Source organism: Equus przewalskii, chromosome 1, assembly GCF_037783145.1.
Source record: "Equus przewalskii isolate Varuska chromosome 1, EquPr2, whole genome shotgun sequence".
NCBI classification, from domain to species: Eukaryota; Metazoa; Chordata; class Mammalia; order Perissodactyla; family Equidae; genus Equus; species Equus przewalskii.
In genome coordinates, this window is record NC_091831.1 from 27,089,192 (window position 1) to 27,110,242 (window position 21,051).

The window sequence follows — 21,051 nt, forward strand, 5'->3', positions numbered from 1 at the left end:
CAGAGGTGACGAACTGAAAAGTGGCAATTTGGAAGAAGCCCAGTGACCATGGAGGAAATGGTCCTATTTATGTATTTGATTCCTTTTTTAAAAGTTTTTGAATTTTTTTTTTACTGTGGTAAAAATATATATCACGTAAAATTTGCCATTTTAAGTGTATGTGGCATTAAGTACATTCACAGTGTTGTGCAACCATCACCACTATTTTCAAAAGTTTTTCATCATCCCTAACAGAAACTCTGTACCCATTAAGCAATAACTCTCTCTTCCTCTCCTCTCCCAACAGCCCCTGGTAATTTGCAGTCTACTTGTTGTCTCTATGAATTTGCCTATTCTAGATATTTCCCATAAGTGGGATCATATAATATTTGTCCTTTTGTGTCTGGCTTATTTTGCTTAGCATAATGTTTTCAGGGTTCATCCATGTTGTAGCAGATACCAGAGCTTCATTCATTTTTATGGCTGAATTATAACATTCCATTGTATGATATGCCATATTTTGTTTATCCATATGTTGATGGATGCTTGGGTTGCTTCCACCTTTTGGCTACTGTGAATAATGCTACTATGAACATTGGCATACAAATATCTGTTTGAGTCTCTGTTTTCAATTCTTTTGAGTATATACCCCAAAGTAGAATTGCTGGGTCATATGGTAATTCTATGTTTAGCTTTTTGAGGAACTGCCAAACTTTTCCTCAGAGGCTGCACCATTTTATATTCCTACTAGCATGCAGGAGGGTTCCAATTTCTCTACATCCTTGCCAACACTTGTCTTACTTTTTTTTTTTTTTCAGTTATAGCTATCCTAGTAGGTGTGAAGTAGTGTCTCTGTGTATTTGATTCTGAGTCATCTGTCTCCTCAGGAATCTATCCCTCCTGAAACTCTGAAGCTCTTTGGGGTCACTAATCTGGGATGGGGCTTATAATGACCTGCCTTCATGTTTTACTCAAGTGTCTAATTTCCTAAATAGATGTTCAGCAACTCTGGGTTAAAGTGTGGGTGGGGGATCAATTTGGCTCTCCAGTATTTACCACCTGGTAGGTGTTCAATAAATAGAACGATTGTGATAAAGGTTGCAGGTCTTGTCTCTCTCATGTAGTAAAGACCCAATGGAAGTTTCCAACAGGCACCAGGAGATGTTTGCTTGATTCAAATGAATTAGTTTTCCTGAATGTATGAGGCAATTGATTGGTTGGTTACATTCCATTCATTTAAACTGTGGATGTGATCCAGGCCATTCCTCTGCTCTATGCCCTCTCCATTGCACTTACGATAAGGCTCCAGATCGTTTATCTGGTCTACAGTGCCCTGCGAGGTCTGGCCCTGTCTCCTTCCGGGACCATTTTTTTGCAACTTTCTCTCTTTCTTTGTAGGCTTCTGATCATTCTGCAGATGCACACAACTCGTCTCTACTTTAGGGCCTTTCTACCTATTGGTCCCTCGTTCAGAATTCTCCACTCCTTCAAGCAAGCCCCTCTCCCACTTTTTTGCTTAAGTCTTACCCATCCTTCAGGTCTCAGCTGAGATGTTATTTTCTCAGGGAAGTGTTTCCTGACCATCTCCCTACCCGCAAACCCAGCGCCTATTTTGTTCTCCCTCATAGCATCTTTTACTTTTCCTGCACAGCAGTTACCCAAATTGTGGTAAAATAATTATTTGTGTATTTAAAGCCCATCTTCCCAAGTGGTCAGAAACCTCCAGGAGGGCAGAAACTCATCTTTCTATTGATCAGTGTTAGGCACATGGTAGGAGCTCAGTGCATAATTTTTTTGTTTTTTAGGAAGATTAGCCCTGAGCTAACATCTGCTGCCAATCCTCCTCTTTTTGCAGAGGAAGACTGGCCCTGAGCTAACATCCGTGCCCATCCTCCTCTACTTTATATATAGGACACCTACCACAGCATGGCATGCCAAGTGGTGCCATGTCCATAGCCGGGATCCAAACCAGCAAACCTTGGGCTGCCGAAGAGGAACGTGTGCACTTAACCGCTGCGTCACCTGGCGGGCCCTCAATGCATAATTTTGAAGAGACGTAGATGCTCCAGAGTCTTTCATGGATATCCTGTCTCTCAAATTTGACTAGATGTTTTTACCTAGATGAAATGTTCTCTGCTTAACTGTCTCCTCGCATAGTGCCTGTACTGGGCTCTTATCACAGTCAGCGCTGACCCTATGCTGTTAGAGAAAGAAGGATGAAAAAGAGAGGGGACCTCTGAGGGGGCTGATTGGAACTCAGACCGAACACTTCCTGGAGAAAGATTTCTGGGCAGCAGGAGGCTATTTCTAGGCCCCAGGCCAGGGTGTTGAGAAATGCTTTCATTTTTCTGAGAGCTGCTGCCAAGAGGCAGAAAACTGATGAGTGACCTGTGAATGCTGCTCACATTCTGGGTGACGCAGAGTTTACGGAGTTCTGGGGAAAATAGTGTTGATCATAGGAGTAGAACAGCCATGTGGGGGGTTGGGCAGGAAGTCTGGTGAGAGGCCAGCCAAGGCCACGGTGGCCTCTCTTGCCACACAGTGCCAGGCCGTTCAGCCAGTGTCAAGTTAGAGACCCCAAGCAAGCCCCTCGTGGCCCCTCATTGCTTCCTCAGGCTCCCCAACCCTCTCTTATAAGCTTGTTTCATAGCAGGCATGGCTTGTCTTACCCCTGAAAGTCATGAGGCCAAATGTCCTATCCTTGTGCTTTCTTTTGCATTTTTAAAAAATAATTTTTGGTTATAAAAGCAATACATGAATACATTTATCTTTTAAAACATTAAAACCAAAGCTAATACTCCCTTTAAACATTATCCCCAATCTCACATTGGTAATCTCACAATGGGTAATCAAACATTACCCCCTACCTTTAGAGATAATCTTTTATATGAGTTGGTGTGTAACCTTATAATCTGTTTAAAAAATCTTTTATGAACTTAATGTGTGATTGTCTTAGTTTGGGCTGCCATAACAGAATCCCGTAGACTGGGTGGCCTATAAACAACAGGAATTTACTTCTCATAGTTCTAGAGGCTGGGAAGTCCAAGAGCAAAGCACCAGCAGATTAGGTGTCAGGTGAGGGCCTGCTTCCTGGTTCAGAGACAGCCGTCTTCTTGCTGTGTCCTCACAGGGTGGAAAGGGCTAGGATGCTCTCTGGGGTCTCTTTTACAGGGCACTAATTCTACATTTATGAGGGCTCTGCCCTCATGACATCATCACCTCCCAAAGGCCCAACCTCCAAATACCATCACACTGGGGATTAGGTTTCAACATATGAATTTAGATGGGACACAAACATTATAGCAGTGATGATAGGAAAAAATGGTATTTATGTCTGTGTTTTGTTTTAACTTTTTATTTTTAATAATTTTAGATTTACAGAAGAGTTGCAAAGATAGTACAGAAAGTTTCAGTATATTCTTCATGCAGCCTCTCCTAATGTTGACAGCTTATACAACCCTGGTTCAATAATCAAAACTAAAAAAGGAACATTGGTACAATACTATTAACTAAACTATAGACTTTATTAGAACTTTACCAGTTTTTCCACTAATGTGCTTTTTCTGTTCCAGGATCACAACCAGGATCCCACACTGTATTTAGCTGTCTTGTCTCCTTAGTCTCCTCTCATCTGTGACGGTTCTCAGACTTTCCTGGGCTTTCAAGACCTTGACACTTTTGAAGTCCAGGTTAGGTATTTTGTAGAATATCCCTCAATTTGGGTTGTCTGAGGATTTTTCATGGTTAGACTGAAGTTAGGCATTTTGGGGAAGAATTTTTTTAAAATATCAATACTATATATTATGCTACAATTTGTAAGTTTCATTCAACATGATTTTGAGATAGATCTATATTAACATTTGATCAAGGTCACTTCTTTTGAATTCTCCACAGAATTCTATTATATGAGTATTCTACATTTTATTTAGCCATTTCCCTATTGGTGGGCATTTGGGCTGATTCTAGATTTTCTTTGTTAGCAATATTGTAGTAATTAACCTTGTATATACCTCTATATGCACGTGGAATTATGGTAGATAACTAGAAGTGGCATTGCTGAGACACGCATTTAATAGGTGTTGTCCAATTGCCCTCTAAAGTGACTGTGCCAATTTACAGTCTTTGATACTATGAAGCTTGAAAATTGTTGCCAATCTCGGTTTTAATTTCCATTTCCCTGGTTAATACTGAAGTCAGGCATCCTTTGTGTGTTTATTGGCAATTTGTATATCCTTTTCTGTGAACTGTCTGTTTATATTCTTTGCCTATCTTTCTAGTGGAAAATCTAGTGGATTTTTTTTTTCTCATTGATTTGTTGAGTCCTTTATATGTTCCAGATACAAATCCTTTGTTTTGTATATTACAAATGTTTTCTCCTAGTCTATCTCTTAACTTTGTTTCCCATTTTTAATTTAAGTTGTTCTATCGCTCTGATTTTTTAAATTATTTTTTTGAAACAAAGTTCATGATTATAAAAGTAAACAAGGTGGAAACACTGGGTAATTTATGGAAAAGTTTAAAGAAGAAAAGAATCCACCCCAAGTCTTGTCACTGAGAGAAAACCAATATTAACATACTGAATTACATATTTCCTTCTAGTCTTTCGTGTGTACATGCACATTTTTGTGCTCAGTTGAGATCACATTGTGTGCATATATATTATATATGAAAGTTGCTCAGTGCTATGGTCTTTAGAAACAAACCTTGGCCTTTTCCCAAATGTGATTGGTTAAAAGGTCATGTTAGATTAACTTCCAACTCCTATTCCTTTTTTTCCACATATCCTGAAAAATCTAGTACGTGAGAGGCCCATGGCCTGTCTTCTGCTGACCTGAACTGAAGTTGGCTCAAAAACAGGACACAGTACAAATGCTCTACAGAGCACTTATTAAAAAGTCTTGGAGATTTGAGTTGACTGCAAGCTCCATGAATCAATAGTGCAGGTGCCAAGAACCTTATTGCATGAAAGCAAGGCAATAAGTCCTATACGGAGGAAGCTACAGTCCTGCTTTGCTCTGATGAAACAGAAACATTTGCTTCAGTCTTGGGTGACATACTCTAAAGAAGCCACAATCTAACCAACTAGATGCTTGAGGAGAATGAGGATAAAAACCTTCAAAACCAGGGCAAAGGAGGAACAATGGAAGGAATGGGAGATACTGGTCTTGAGTAAGAGAAGACCTTGGGCAGAAGTCTACAAGTATCTGAAAAGTAGAAGGTGGAAGAGAGATTAGACCTATTTGTTCCCTGAGGCTCCAAGGGATAGGACTTGGGCCAGAGGGTGGAAGCTTCAGAAACACTTTGTAACTGGTCAGAGCTGCTGAGACCAAGGAATGCATTGCTCCGGAAATAGACAGGAAGTGATGGTGATGGTGGTGGTGGCGCGGCTGGGGGTTCGATATAGTAACTACCATTTACTGAGTGCTATGTGCCAAGGCTGTGCTGAGGACCTTCCCCCTGTTATCATATTTCATCCTGTCAACACTCTGTAGGGTAGGAATGGGGTATAATGAGGTCAGGTAACCCGCCCGATGTCACACAATTTGTAAGTGGCGAACTGGGATTCGAACCCGTTCTGACAAATTCCAAAGCTGGTACTTTTAGTCATCAATGGCTTTCATTCGTGTTTTGGGGGTCTGGACCACGAGGGCTGTGAGGTCCGTTCTACTAGAAGATTCTGTGACCGGGGAAAAAGGATGCCCCCCTCCCCCCCAAGGCAAAGCGTTGGAGTGTAGGCGGAGAAGCAAAACGTGGTGAAGTAGTCTGGGGCCTCGCAGGGGAGCCCGGGCAGAAAGTCAAGGGATGGAGACCTAAAGGACGTGGAAGGGTCCTCAACGTGCGTCATCCCACAGCCGGGCAACAATCGATGTTCTCTTGTTTGGAGATCCCCAGACCCGCGCGAGGGACCGAGGAGTAGGCCCGCATCGCAGCTGCCCTCGAGCGCGCGGCCAGGGAGCGTCGCGGCAGCCGGCTTCTGCGGCGGAGCCGGGGGACGGAACAGCGCGCCGATCCCTGAGCGGGCGCGAGCTGGGGGCGGTGCCGGGGCGGTGGGGCGGGGCGGGCGCGCGCCCTGGCGGCTGCGGCAGTTGCGCGCTGGGATTGCTGCCGAGCGGCGGGCCCGGTGAGTGCGGCGGGGCCCGCGGGCGGGGGGAAGGAGCGAGCCGGCGGGTGAGGGGGTGCGCGGCCGAGCGCGCGACCGGGGCGGGGGCCGCCGCCTGTCCCCGCTCCCCAGCCCGGCTGCCGCGCCCCTCAGGCCCCTCTCCGTTCTGGCGCCCGCCTGCGCGCCCGCGTCCCCGCACGCCCCTCAGCCCCAGGTCGCCCCCGCCTCGGAGCAGCCCCTCGCTCCGCGCCGCGGCGACGCCCTCGGCCTCACGTCACGGCCGCGCCATTGTTTCCCCTCCGTCGGCTTGCCGGGACGCGCCGCCTCCTCGGAGCGCGGCCCTTCGCCTCCGCCGAGCCAGCCTCGCCGGGACCCGCCCGTCGCCCGCCTTTCTCTTAACGCCGGGGCGGCCCCCACCCCGCTCGGGCAGACACCCCTTTACTCAGTTCTGCGTGTTTCTTCCGGCCGACGCCGGGCTTCCTCCGGTCTGCACCCGGGGCCCCTCACCCCCTGCGCGTCCCCGGTCCCCCGCGGGGAGCTAGCGGGCCGCGGTGGTAGGATGAGACGGTGACAGCGTTTGAGCAGGAACCGCCAGAAACTGCCAACTTGATAGTTCACTTGTCAGTTTTGTCGTTTGCAGCATTTCCTGGAAAGCTCACATCAAATTGCAAGCCTCCTCAAAAAACATGCTGGCCATTTCCAAACGGCTCCCAAGTCAGGGGTGAGCTGTCCGCTGGCAGTCTAGTCCTTTCCTTTTCCTCGGGACCCCTCGGGCCAAGGGAGAGCCGAGAGTGAGATGCACATTTGAGGCCTGAGCCGTTAGTTGTGAGCTTAAGGTTTGAGGGGTTTGACTCCGGTGGGCCTCAGCTCTTGAAAGCAGTGGTAGAGCTTGGTGTCAGGTTTCTTGTCTTCCCGCGCGATGTGTTTGCGGGATGTCTTGTAGACGACAGTGCTCTGCAGTGACCGGTCACCGTTCTAGGGTGCTGTGCGCGCGCATCTGCGCGGCCGGGTGCGGGCAGCTTCTTCTTGGTTGAACCGTAGCTGTTTCGTAATGTCTACACGCTGTTCGTTTTGCCTCTTGAAGCGGTGGATGCAAACTCTGCTCACTGTTATGTGAAAGGGAGAATGTCGAAACCATGGAAACTGGATGTTATTGAGGTCTTTTTAAAATATTTACCACGACACTTTGCAACAATGGTTAGGATTTATCCATATAAGGACATCCAGGCCTGAAGAGGTTAAGTTCAAGAAGACACAGCTTAGTTCGTAATTAGAACTCCACATGCTGGGCTGATGCTAACACACACAGACTTTATTTCTGAAATGCACTTCTATTGCAGTATAAGCCGCTACATTTCAACAGTATAGGTTGCCGCATTGCTCTCATTAATCTAAAGTTTAGATTTTTTTAGAATTTAGTAATCAGCTAATCTGTAAAATGAAAGGGCTGAAGGAGATGTTCTTCAAGTTTTCATTCAGTTCTAAGATTTGATTCCATTGTATGAAAATTTGCAATCAGTTACAAGTTTCCAAAAGTTTATAATTTTAGGAAGATTTATAGGTATTTACTAATGGTATCTGCAAGCATTACTGGTGACATCAGGTTTGTCTTCCTAAAGGAAGCTGAATTACAGTGGATTGTTAGGAGGGATGTCCATTCATCTGTCTCTAGACTGTTTTTGGTGTTTTATAGGGAAAGAAAGGAGCACTCAAAACGTGTTTTATTAAAAATACATTTTTTATTGCTTAACTCTCATCAAAAAGCTTGTTAGTGAAATAGTAAAAAAAAAACCCAAAAAACAAACCCCAACTTAAATCGTATTTATGACTATACTCTTTTCCAGTTCTTATCTGAACATAATTTTTATGTAGTTATAATTGCTGTGTACATGTATATATATACTTTTTGAGGAAAATTAGCCCTGAGCTAACATCGGTGCCCATCTTCCTCTACTTTATATGTGGGATGCCTGCCACAGCATGGGCTTGATAAGCCATGTGTAGGTCCACACCTGGGATTCGAACTGGCAAACCCCAGGCCACCGAAGCAGTGTGTGTGAACTTAATTGCTGCACCACTGGGCCAGCGCTACATATTGTTTCTGGTTTTGCAATTAGCTGCATTTCTGGAATGTTCGTATATCTAGAGAATTCATCTACTTTTCATTTGTAAAGATGCTGCAACGTGCTTTTATGCTCAGTAGTCAACAATGCCTGGTATACAGGCTCTCAGTAAATTTTTGTTGAATGAATATAGTATTTTGAGCTGCTTAGCCAACATCTACAAACACAGAATGTTAAATATCACAGGGCATATGTTAAGTGACATGTGAGCAGTAAAGGCAGTCAGTTCTTTGAGCTGGGAGGAAGCATCACATATATTTAAGGGCCTAGGTTTTGGAGTCTGGGTTTGAGACCTGGCTTGCTGGTTACCACCCACGCAGCCTTGGAGAACTTAACCTTAGAGAGTCTCACTCAGTTTCACTCACCATGAAACAGGGAAAAATAGAACAAATTTCACAAGGTTGTGTGGATTAAATGGGATAATTCTATTGAAGCAGTACTGACATACATTAAATTCTCTGTAAATGTTAGCTATTACTGCTCTCTGTTCAGAGTGGAGAGATTACTGTATGTTGGTTGGATCAGGGAAAACAGAGAAAGTGACACGAGAGTAGGGAGAAGATTTGAAAGTGGATATATTGAGGGTCTAATGAATAGATTGCTGTCACTAAGACAAAGGGTTTGGTGGAACAATTATATGAGATAAAACTGGAGAGAGTAATTCTCGTAAACTGTTTACAGGATATGTTACATGGATTTCTTGCAGATACAACAGAATTAATGAAGTAAGATAACTTTTTTTTTGATTAGTTGGCATTTGTTTTATTTGTTTTTTAGGTTCAGACCTGAAAAATTACCTGCTTTAAAGAAGTTGATAGCAAATTGTTATGGAGTGCTAAGGTCCTTGTCATTTGACACAGTAAATCTTACGACCTTTTACCATTTGAAATTTTGTGTGTGTGTGTGAGGAAGATTGTTGCTGAGCTAACATCTGTGCCAGTCTTCCTCTATTTTATGTGGGATGCCATCACAGTGTGGCCTGATGAGTGGTGCTAGGTCCATGCCTGGGATCCGAACCTGCAAAGCCCTGGCCGCCAAAGCGGAGCACGTCAACGTAACCGCTACTCCACCAGGCCAGCCCCTACCATGTGAAATTTGATTGTGTTCTGTGATTGGTTACCAAAGTTTGCAGTGGCTTTTTTTTTTTTTAAATGGAAAACAACTTTAGCAGCAAACGAATAAAAATAGCAAAATTGCCAGCAGAGGAGCAAAACTGCCCCCTCTTTAGGCAGAATACAGAATCTCGAAGGCTTGAATTGACTTGGAGAGTGTTGAACTATTTGTTCCTACCTTTTATGTGTCTCTCTCTGTTGGGAAGCATTATCAAGAGTGTGAGATGAAAAAACCTGCTATGTCAGGGTCTGCTTGGAAAGAGAAGACTGAAATCTGGTGCCTGAAGTCTAATGGCTAAAAAATATATAACAGTAAGTTTGCTAGATGTTAGTATGTTTCCGTTTCAAATGTCCAGTGGAGTATGTTTTTAAAAGCTCCTTGGGGGGCTGGCCAGGTGGCGCAGCAGTTAAGGTTGCACGTTCTGCTTCGGTGGCCCGGAGTTCGCCAGTTCAGATCCTGGGTGTGGTGGACATGGCACTGCTTGGCAAGCCATGCTATGGTAGGCGTCCCACATATAAAGTAGAGAAAGATGGGTGTGGATGTTAGCTCAGGGCCAGTCTTCCTCAGCAAAAAGAGGAGGATTGGCAGCAGATGTTAGCTCAGGGCTAATCTTCTTCTTCAAAAATAAATAAAAGCTCCTTGGTTCAGTTTAATGGGGTTTCTTTGCTATTTTAACTTAAGTTTATTTTAAAATATGAAATATTTCAAACATACAGAAAATAATGTAATGATCGTCTAATCATAGACAATCATATTTACTTGCTGTGGTGTTTTTTTTCCATTTTCTAATTTTGTGGTCTGTCTTTTCAATATATATTTTTTAAAGGGATAAAATTACACATGTAGTTGAGTCCTGTATGAATCCTTGCTGGTCCTATTTTCCTCTTCTAGAGGTAAACACAGTCACGGATTCACTAGTTATCATTCCCATTATATTTTTAGTAATATGTATATATCCATAAACGTGCAGATATGCTTTTTTAATATGCGTATGATTCTGCAACTTGAGTTTTTGTTCAACATTATTTTTGCTGGATATCCATGTGGTAGATATGTCTTTAGTTCATTCATTTTCATTGCTCTATAGTATTGCATTATATGAATAAACCAGTTTGTGTATGGATATTTAGATGTTTCTGACTTTTTTTGCTATTATTAATAGTGCTGTAATAAACATTCTTGGATGTGTCACCTTATTTACATGTGTGAGAGAGAATTCTAAGCCTAGGAAATTCTTAGGTTGTAGGGTGTAAGGATCTTCAACTTTATTAGATAATGCCAAATTATTTTCCAAAAAACTAAATACAAAATACCCATCAGTAGGTTGTGAGAGTTTCTGTTTTGCCACAGCCTTACAAACATTGATATTATCAGACTTTTAAATTTTAAAATGAAATTAAATTTCATTTTAACTTGCTTTTCTCTGATTGTAAGTGAGCTTGAGCTTCTTTACATCCATTTATTGTAAGGTTTCCTTTTCTGTAAATTGCTGTTTATATCTTTAATTCTTTTTTCTGTTGGCTTATTTGCTTTTCCATCATTAGTTTGTAGCTCTCTTTATAATTTATAATAATCCTCTCTCAGTTATGATGTTGCCAAATTCTTCTCAGTGTTTAGTTTCTCTCTTTGTTATGCAGAAGTTTTACATTTTTATTCCAATTTTTTATTTGAAAAATTTCAATTTTACAGAAAAGTGCAGTGGTAGTTAAGCGAATACACTTACACCTTTCACCTGGATTCACCCATTGTTAACATTTGCCACATTTACTTTGTCTTTCCTGTGTACATTTTTTTCCTGAACCATTTAAAAGTAAGTTGCAGACATCAAGACACTTCACCCCTCAAAAGATCTATTTGAATATCCTAAAAGCATGGATGTCCTACAAAGTTACAATACAGTTATCAAATTTGACCTTGATGTAACAATATTGTCTAATATCCAGTGCATATTAAAAATTTCTTGGGGCCAGCCCGGTGGCGGAGCGGAAAGTGCACACGTTCTGCTTCTCGGCGGCCCGGGTTCACTGTTTCAGATCCTGGGTGCGGAATGGCACTGCTTGGCAAGCCATGCTGTGGTAGGCATCCCACATATAAAGTAGAGGAAGATGGGCACGGATATTAGCTCAGGGCCAGTCTTCCTCAGAAAAAAGAAGAGGATTGGCAGATGTTAGCTCAGAGCTAATCTTCCTCAGGGGAAAAAAAAATTTCTCAGTTGTCCCAATAGTGATCTCTGTAGCTATTCTTCAGCCCCACTTCTGGTCCAGCATCTAGTCAAAGATCATGCATTGCATTTAGTTGCCATGTCCCTTTAATTACTTTTAATCCACAACAGGTCCCCACCTTTTTGTTTGTTTTCAAAATATTGATATATTTGAAGAGTCCAGTTAGTTGTTTTGCAGAATGTCCCTCAATTTGGATTTGTCTGATCATTGCCTTATGTTTAGATTCAGATTAAATGTTTTTGGCAGGAATAAGCTCTAAGGTTTTTTTTCTTTCTTTTTTTTTTTTTTGAGGAAGATTAGCCCTGAGCTAACTACTGCCAGTCCTCCTCTTTTTGCTAAGGAAGACTGGCCCTGAGCTAGCATCCATGCCCATCTTCCTCTACTTTATATGTGGGATGCCTAGCACAGCATGGCTTGCCAAGTGGTGCCATGTCTGCACCTGGGATCCGAACTGGTGAACCCTGGGCCTTGAGAAATGGAAAGTGTGCACTTAACTGCTGTGCCACCAGGCCGGCCTCATGAAACTTTTTTTTAAAGGTTTTATTTTTCCTTTTTCTCCCCAAAGCCCCCTGGTACATAGTTGTATATTCTAGTTGTGGGTCCTTCTAGCTGTGGCATGTGGGATGCTGCCTCAGCGTGGCCTGACGAGTGGTGCCATGTCCGAGCCCAGGATCTGAACTGGCGAAACCCTGGGGCGCGGAAGCGGAGCTTGCAAATTTAACCACTTGGCCAAGGGCCCGGCCCTTTAAATTTTAACATAGTCAAATTGGTCTGTCTTTTCTTTTATGATTTGTGTTGTCTTTTATCTAAGAAAGCTTTCCCTACCTTGATGTCATAAGGCTCTTCATCTCTGTTTTCTTCTAAAAGTTGTATGATTTTGCTTTTCATATTTAGGTTTATAGATGCTGCTGATTCTTTCTGCCTAGTCTACTTTTAATATGGTGTTTAATTAGCATTTGTGTTACACATTCTTTTTCTACCACTGTGTTTGTCATGAAATTACTCTCTGTAAATTCCTAAGGACAGGACAGGTTTTGTTATGCTCTAAATTTGGGTCAGGACATTGTAGAAAGTGAAAATCTTGAGTTATCCATTATAGTCTAAATGTTTTACAACACAGATTTGCATTACTCTGCAGTATTTTGTCTGAAGTAATTTGCCTGAAAAGATGAGTATTACATGTATTTGACTAGTTATCCTTAAAAAACATTTTGTGAACTTTTAAAAAAATTATTCCTCTTAGAATCTAGTTAGGCATTTGTATATCTCTATCTGGTTTAAATTTTAGAGCTGCTAAGTAAACAAGCTAAAAATGTATAGGTTGGAATAGCTCAAACATTCTGTATCAGAATTGTAAGAATTTTAAGATGTATCTATAGAAATTTAATTGGTATCATGCCGTAAATAAGACTAAGTTGTAACTTAGAGAATAAACTTTGGAATCTTTCACAAATTTGAAGTCAGAAATCCCATAATTTTAGCCTGAATTACTTACTTTTGCAGTAGGTTTAATGAGATGATTCTATGTGGAACTAAGAGCTTTCAGGGAAAAAGAAACAAACCTACAGATAGTAGATTACATTTAGGATACTTAGACTGACATGAAAAAATGTGTGAAATTGTCTAGCCTTTGGGCGCTCTGAAGTTTTGATTTGGGAAGTAGAGACCTATTATAACATTCCTCCATACATAAAGTACTACATTGTGTAGAGGCCACAAGTATTAAATATTATGGGATCTAGCGTTATAAATAATTTATTAAGCACTGTGTGTCGGTCACTGTTCTTAGCACCTTACCCTTGTTAATGCATTGAATCTTTGTTCCAACTCTGCATTTTGATGTAGAAGAAACTGAAGTGATTGTATAATTTGCTCAGTCATAGAGCTAATTAGTGTAGGAGCCTGGTTTTGAACTCAGAGACTGTGGCTCCGGAATCTTCACTCTTCACCACAAGTATAATTCTATGGCCTTGGTCAAATTATTTAACTGCTCTATGTAGTTTTCTTCTTTGTATAATGAAGATAATAGTACCTAACTCATACGGTGGTTGTGAGAATTCAATTAGGCAAAATATGTATAGTGCTTAGAATAATACATGAAAAAAAAGTGAGGACTCAGTAAATGTTAGCTATTATTATGTTAGCATTATTAAGGCATTGAACTTATGCCCATCTCTGAATTTTTACCAAATAAATGAACCAAGCCATAAATGTGAATTTATATACAAAAAGGTGGAAATATTGTCGTGATTATTTCTGCCTTTCTGATTTTTATTTCTTTACTGTTTTGTAAGAGGAAAAATAGCAGCTAAAGTAAAGTTGAACGGCGAGTCCGAAGGAGCTCATTGGTAGGAGAATGACTTTTTGAAATAAAGCAGAATTTTTTACCTGCTTTTTGAAAGAATATTCAAGAATCATTACTAAAGGCGCAAAGTATTATATATATTTTTACTGAATGTAAAAACTGTTCAGCTCTGTTACCTTTATGTTTTTGAAAGACCTTAGTTAATTATAGTAATGTTTTGAAGAAATAGATTGCATGCTACATATCCTCAAGCTCAGTCATTTAAAATGTATTGTTTTGTTTTTTACATGCTCTCTTGTTCATGTCAATTACTGTTATTGTTGGTCTGGTATTACTCAAAACATTCAGTTAGAAGCAACCTTCCTATGCTGATGTGGAACAAATATATAGTGTTCTGTGTGATATGGCAGAGGTAATGGAATTCTAGGAGTAGCAGCAGTAGAATGTTCAGGAGAACATAACAAAATTCAAGTCTTTGGTATGTTTTTGACACTTCAGGAACATATGAAATAAATTATATTTTCTGGTTACGGTTTCAAACTAGAGATTGGAGCATGTTGTTGCTTGAAGAAGAAAATCATGTTGTCAAGGCAGCAGGTACTGCATTTCTCACTTGACAAGATCTCCTCAGTTTTATTTCCTGTCAGAGAACAAGGAACCTTCTGTTCCAAGGCCTGATGTCAAAATGTTAGCAAAATATTACCTTAATCAAACCAAGAATCTTACATGTTTTTGAACCAAGAGTAGATTTCACAGAGATTCATTTAGAGCATTAAAAGGAGGAACTGTGCAGTATTCTTGCACTTTGAGGCTTACGCAAGAATTATCCTCTGAAAAGCGTAAAAGTGGAGAGGTTTAGGCGTTCATCTATTTCTGTCTCTATGTATCAGGTAGGTCTAATGTTCAAGGAACTGGGAAAACAGCAGCAATACAAAACAAGTTTCATCCTCATGGAACTTACGTTTTAGAGACAGGAATTGACAGTATGCAAACTGTCAAATATATTATGTCTGGAAGTGTTAATGTGCAAAAAAGAAAAAGAAAAAGAAAGCAGGGTAAGAGGATAGCAAATGATAAGTCCCAGTGGGTAGGTAAGTGCGATTTTACTACATGGAATTTGTTAGTCTTCTGCAAACATGTGTGTGCAAACTATGAATGTTGGCCTTTTATAGGAATATATGGTACAACTTGGGGCAAATGATATAAAGACCTCTGAATGAAAATAATGAAATGAAAAATGAACAAAAAACTGTTCATCATGAGCTGTTTAAAAGATAAGAGGCAGTGAAACATTTAACACAGTTTACACACAACACAGTTTTAAGGAGTCTTCCTTTTTGGGAAAAATTGTCATTCCTTCATCTTAAAATATTTTGTGATTATATCCTTCCATGTATTACTTTTATGATTAGAAGGAGCACAGTTTACAAAAATACCTTCAAAGCTATGGTTTATTTCAGAGTGCTGTTCTTTGAGTTAGAGGTGACCCTGTTAACTACAGATATTGTGATTTAGATTGTCAGTGGTATTAGTAGGAGAATTAATCTAAACTTGGATCTGACTTCCCTTGTTTTCCAGGGAATGTATTTGTAAGTAAGTTGGTTTGTGGTCATGTTATAGAGGGGACTCTTGACTGCAACATAATGATGAAACCAACTGACTTACCACTATACTTCATTGGTTTTACTTGCTCATCTATCAAGGATTAGGGTTTTCAAAGGCTGTGTGTAAAATGTGCCTGCTTTGTATGATAGCAGGCATACAGATAAAAGGATATAGCTTTAACTTTTCTTTTTCTATAAAATAAACTAGTTTAATATGTGTAATATGCAATTAAAGTTGTATTTATGAAGATTAAAATAAATTTCAGGCTGGTGAGAAAACTTGAAGAAACTGTTCAACATTATCCATTCCGTTCAGGTTTCAGGGCAGTGTTCAGTGGTCTTAGAATGAGAATGGTTGATTATAAAACGTATAAATTCTAACTTTTGTATTTCAAACACAAAATAAATTCCAATGAAGTTTAGTAAAACACTGAATGTACATATTTACTATTATCATTACCCTGTTATCTATATTGACACACTTATTTCCTTGAAAAATGAACATTTGATTGAAACTGCCACGTGTATTAAACAGTTTGCCTGATAGACCTGTGCTACGTATTCTATGTAAGTGCCACTCACTTCTTTCCAGGTGAATTACTGACAAGACCTGAAACAGACGTTTAAAATGACTTTGCTCACTAGGCTGCAGATTGCTAAGGAGGCTTTTCTTAGTGGTTTCAGTTACTCTTTGCTTCCTGTTTTCAGCAGTTACCTGGAGCTGTTGGGGCAGCTGATTTCCTTTCCTTTGGGGGAGGGAGATGTTAGTGCTGAAGGGAATTGTGTACGTTGTGTGTATGAATTTTTTTTTTTTCCTGAGAAAGATTTGCCCTGAGCTAACATCTGTTGCCAGTCTTTCTCTTTTCTTTTCTTTATGTGAGCTGCCACCACAGCATGGCCACTGATAAGTGATGTGGTTCCACACTCAGGAACCAAACCCAGGCCACTGAAGCAGCGCATGCTGAACTTTAACTACTAGGCCATTGGGGCTAGACCCCTGTGAAATATTTTTAAAGTGTGAAACTTTATTTTAAGTGCTTGAGACTTAATTTCAGTTGTTACTCTTCGGGTACAAGTACTTTGTAGGCTGGATATTTTATATTTAAACAAAGAATTATCTAACTGTACCACTATTTTTTGAAGAGAATTGAAATTTAAGCTTTTTATTCACTATTAGTCAGTGTGTTCCTGCACAAAATTGGGGTTCTCTGCCTGATGCATATAAACAAGCCAGTTAATTATGGCATCAGCCTTTGGGAAAAGAGATCAGCTTTATTCTGCAAGATCGATGTGCAGGGAGAACAGGGGGGCGTTTGCCCTCAGATCTGTCTCCCCAAGTTAGGATTTGGGGCAAAATTTAAAAGGTTAGGGAGAACAGGCTGGCACATAGAAATACTGGTGAGACAGATTTTGTTTGGTGGACTTCAAGCATTTGTGGTAGAGATTTAAAAATTTATGACAGGGTTCTAAACATTTTTGATGAGGTGGGAAGGAATTTTAACATCAGATGTTCATGAATGAGGGACCTCTTCTGACGCGTCCCACTGTCAAGTTCCGGTTGTGTCCCTGTCCTTGTGTTCCATGGGAAGGAGGATCTTTGGTTTGGCGGTTGTTTCAGGTCATGATTTCTTCTTTTGTACATGCCTTGGCTACATGACTTTGCAGATTTCCTGAAAGGCAATTTTTTTAAAAGGTTATTTTTTTATTTTATATTTTTTTTGAGGAAGATTAGCCCTGAGCTAACTACTGCCAATCCTCCTCTTTTTGGTGAGGAAGACTGGCCCTGAGCTAACATCTGCTGTGGGACACCTACCACAGCATGGCTTTTTGCCAAACAGTGCCATGTCTGCACCCGGGATCCAAACCAGCAAACCCCAGGCCACCGAGAAGCGAACGTGCGAACTTAACCACTGCACCACCGGGCTGACCCCAAAAGGTTGTTTATTTATGTGTTATTATTATTGTTATTTTTTGGAGGAAGATTAGCCCTGAGCTAACATCTGCTGCCAATCCTCCTCTTTTTGCTGAGGAAGATTGGTCCTAGGTTAACATCTGTGCCCATCTTCCTCTATTTTATATGTGGGATGCCTGCCACAGCATGGCTTGATGAATGGTGGTAGGTCCGCACCCAGGATCCGAACCCTGGGCTGCCAAAGCAGAGCACACAGACTTAACCACTGTGCCACCGGGCTGGCCCCGGAAAGACAACTTTTAATTACTGTGTTGATAGGAGATGGAATCAGTTGAACTGGTCCTGGAGGACCTGTGGGTACAGATCCCCCATTTTTGTTGTGTTGATTCATTCCTCAATTTTGAGTGACATAGGGTGACGACTGCTCTAGCTTCTTCCTGCTGATAAGAGGCATAGGTTGTTCCATCTCACTGAACCAGTCTCTTAGTAAGAAGCTGATGCAGGTGGGCTCACAAAGTTAGGCCTATATTTTGTAAGCAAGTAACCAGGTATTTAATAAGAAGCATTTCTGGAGAAGCAAAAAGAAAAACAAGGTTAATGGTTGGAGCAAATTATAAACCGGTTTTTGAGCCCAGGGGGCAGCCAGTCAAAGGATTTCTAGTTGTCAGAGTCGAGGCATCTTTTGCAGTTTGAAATGTCTCTGACGATGTCCTTGGGTATAAGTTTCTTTCTGAGTGGCTTATACAGCAACAAACGTGAATCTCTCTTAAGTTTATATCAAGTTGTCGAGCTTCAGTTTGCAGGGCTTCAGGGAAAAGGGAAGGTTCAGTTCTCATTTATTCCAAATGAAAATGATGGAAGAAATTGAAAACATTAGTTTAGAGATTTGTAGCCAGATATTTCAGGAGACTAGAAGAATTCAAGATCAGGTCCAGTTTACAGATAGAAAACAAAAACCTCAAAGATAATTAACAGAACTAGAGTCAAATATCCATGAATGTGTACTGTAGTTTCTATTGAAACATAATTTTTCTCTCTAAAATCACCATCATTTTTACCAAGGATAGCCAAATTAAGACTCACTTATTGGCAAAATAAGTCTAGTTTCAATAAACTTGGCCCAGTTATTTACATAGGTACAGCAAGAATAGCATTGAGCATATGGGCTCTTTTTTTTCCTTTTGAGGAAGATTAGCCCTGAGCTAACATCCACCACCTCTTTTTGCTGAGGAAGATTGGCCCTGAGCTAACATCTGTGCCCATCTTCCTCTACTTTATATGTGGGACACCTGCATAGCTTGATAAACGGTGTGTGGGTCTGCACCTAGGATCTGAACTGGCGAACCCCAGGCTGCTGAAGTGGAGTGCATAAACTTAACAGCTGTGCCACTGGGCTGGCTCCATATTGGCTCTTTTAAATCCACTTTGCTGGAACTTTTCTTAAGGAATCTCAGATTGAACTTTAACAACCTCTTGAGGCCAGGAAAGCCAAGCCAAGGACTTGTCATCAGACTCTGCCTGCAATACCTACAGATTTGGGTGAATTCCTCTCTTTTTGATGTCCCCGAAATATCCCAAGGGTTCCTTGAACCTCTCAGGGAAATCACCTTTTTTACTCACCTGGTGAGATTGCTGGGAACCCTGTAAGCAAGATACCAGGCCAGTATTTCCAAGTGGCTTTATTCCATACAGTCAACCTTTGTTCCTCAAAAGCTGTCTTGTATCTGAATCTGTATATTTGTCTCAAATATGACACCCATTCAAGGCTTTGGTAATACAAGCAATGTTTCCAATTGTGTCCTGTTATAAGGAGAACAGATGCTTATTGAACTTATGCAAATAACTGTGTTGCCATGAAAACAGTACTCACTAAGAGTTTCCAAATTCTAGAGGGATCAGGTAGGGGGGAAAAAAGCTAGATGTTTCAATTCTGCTTACAAAGTTATAATTTTCCAAATTTCTGTAAGTCATAGTTAGCTTAAGCAAAAAGATTTCCTTAAATCTGAAAAAAACAAAACATTAAAAAAACTGGCAGTATCTCAAATGAAAAGTAATAAAAATTTTAATCATCCTCATCAGTTTATTCTGTCTGGTGTAATCGATTTTTGTTCTTAATCTTCTGTTAGCAGTTTCATGAAGTCATCAGTTTCTCCGTTAGAGTTCTGTAATTTCTTGCCCAGTTCAGGTTTATGATCTATAGATTTATCAGAAACCTGTATTCTAGAGTAAGTGTCAGAGTCCTTTCCATGAATCTCTCTGAAGATGAAACATATTTGCAAAAACATCAGAGTAAAACAACTGTCTCAAAACACTCAAAAATGGCAATTGACAAAGACTTGGTTATTTCTGTGACATACAACACTTCAAGATAATAACTAGAATTATGGCTGACTACCAGGACACATCAGAATTTTAGGAATGTTAGCTAATTTTTAAAACACTTATAGCAATAACATTTACCCACATAATATCATAGGTCCCTGTGAAACAATGCTTAGTTATGCATTTAACCATGGTGACAAAGATTTTCAGGCCAATGCAGAAAATTAAATAGATATAAGAAAAACCTTAGCACGTGTGTCTAAAGACCTGATAAACACAATACAGGAAATTTATTTTGATAAAACATAAAATCTCTACCCTTCTGGTAGGCTACTCAAAGAAAAAAACCTTTCATCATCTCTTTATCAAGAGCAGACTAAAAGTTCAAGAAAATTATCCTTTTAAGAGAGAGCTAACCAAATTCTAATTTTGTATCAGCTTACTTTTGACGTTAAAACTCATTTACTTAATTAGATTTATTTCAATCTTAGCCAACTTGACCATGCATAAAACTCTGTTTTGGGGTTCCTCTTCCACAGACCTTCTTTAAATTTCTTATAACATTCAGAATTTGTCCCATGCCTTCCTTTTTTTCCCCTCCTTGTATTTAAGGACAAATTTATCTTTCTTAATAAAACAATTCCCACTCCTTACTGACAACTTAACATCTTACTTTCCTTGAATACAAAGATGTTTTCCTTATTAATTTTTAGTATCTTTAATTACATAATTAATTAGAATTTTTAACCCTTACAGACCTTAATTTTTAGTGAAAACTAAAAAATAAGCAATTAAGAACTGTCTTTTATGTTAGCTTTTTGTGACTTGGCAAGTTTATAAACATGCTACTTCATAGTACAATTTTTAATAAAATACAAGATGTGTTTACTGATAGACCCAAACATCTTTTAGTTTCTTTGGAATAAGAAGCCAAAAGTAGATAGACATGTTTAGCAATAATATTTCAGTATGTTATCTTATTTGAAAATGACCTTGATATTCAATGAGTTTTTTAATTTATCAATTTCACTTAGCAAAACTTCAAAGTTTGAAATTACCAGAGAGCTTTTGGAATTTATCTTAAATATTCATGCCATAACACATAATTGTTAAAAATTTCACCCAACACTTTTATCTTTTTCGCATCTATTTAGTTTACTCATTCCCAATAACTACTTAGATTGCCTATAAAACTTCATGAGACATTAGACAAAATTGGCTATCACTTAAAATTATTATTTTTGCTAATCAGTTTTGTAATAAAGATAACATCAGCTTATTTGACCAATAAATGTAGAATAAAGGCTGCATGTCTGCATCATATCCAATGCTGATAACTTTGAGGACATGTCCATTTTAATCAAACCAACA

At 40.0% G+C, this 21,051-nt stretch overlaps 1 protein-coding gene across 33 annotated transcripts in view; it reads left to right on the forward strand.

The window, feature by feature from the left end:
- Positions 1-21,051, forward strand: part of NT5C2 (5'-nucleotidase, cytosolic II) — a 139,433-nt gene that overhangs the window by 37,974 nt on the left and 80,408 nt on the right. For 5 of the 33 annotated variants that reach the window (XM_070556915.1, XM_070557015.1, XM_070556911.1 and 2 more), the window contains exon 1: positions 6,029-6,100. The exons of 9 other annotated variants lie outside the window; for them this stretch is intronic. Coding sequence is in view for 1 of the 24 variants with exons in the window: in XM_070556767.1 (XP_070412868.1) it covers positions 9,606-9,626 (21 nt within the window). In the remaining 23 variants the exon portion in view is untranslated. Of the gene's footprint in view, positions 1-3,551; positions 3,669-6,003; positions 6,101-6,171; positions 6,801-9,525; positions 9,627-21,051 lie in introns of those variants that run through there. 19 more of the 33 variants (XM_070557011.1, XM_070556819.1, XM_070556837.1 and 16 more) reach the window with 14 other exon arrangements.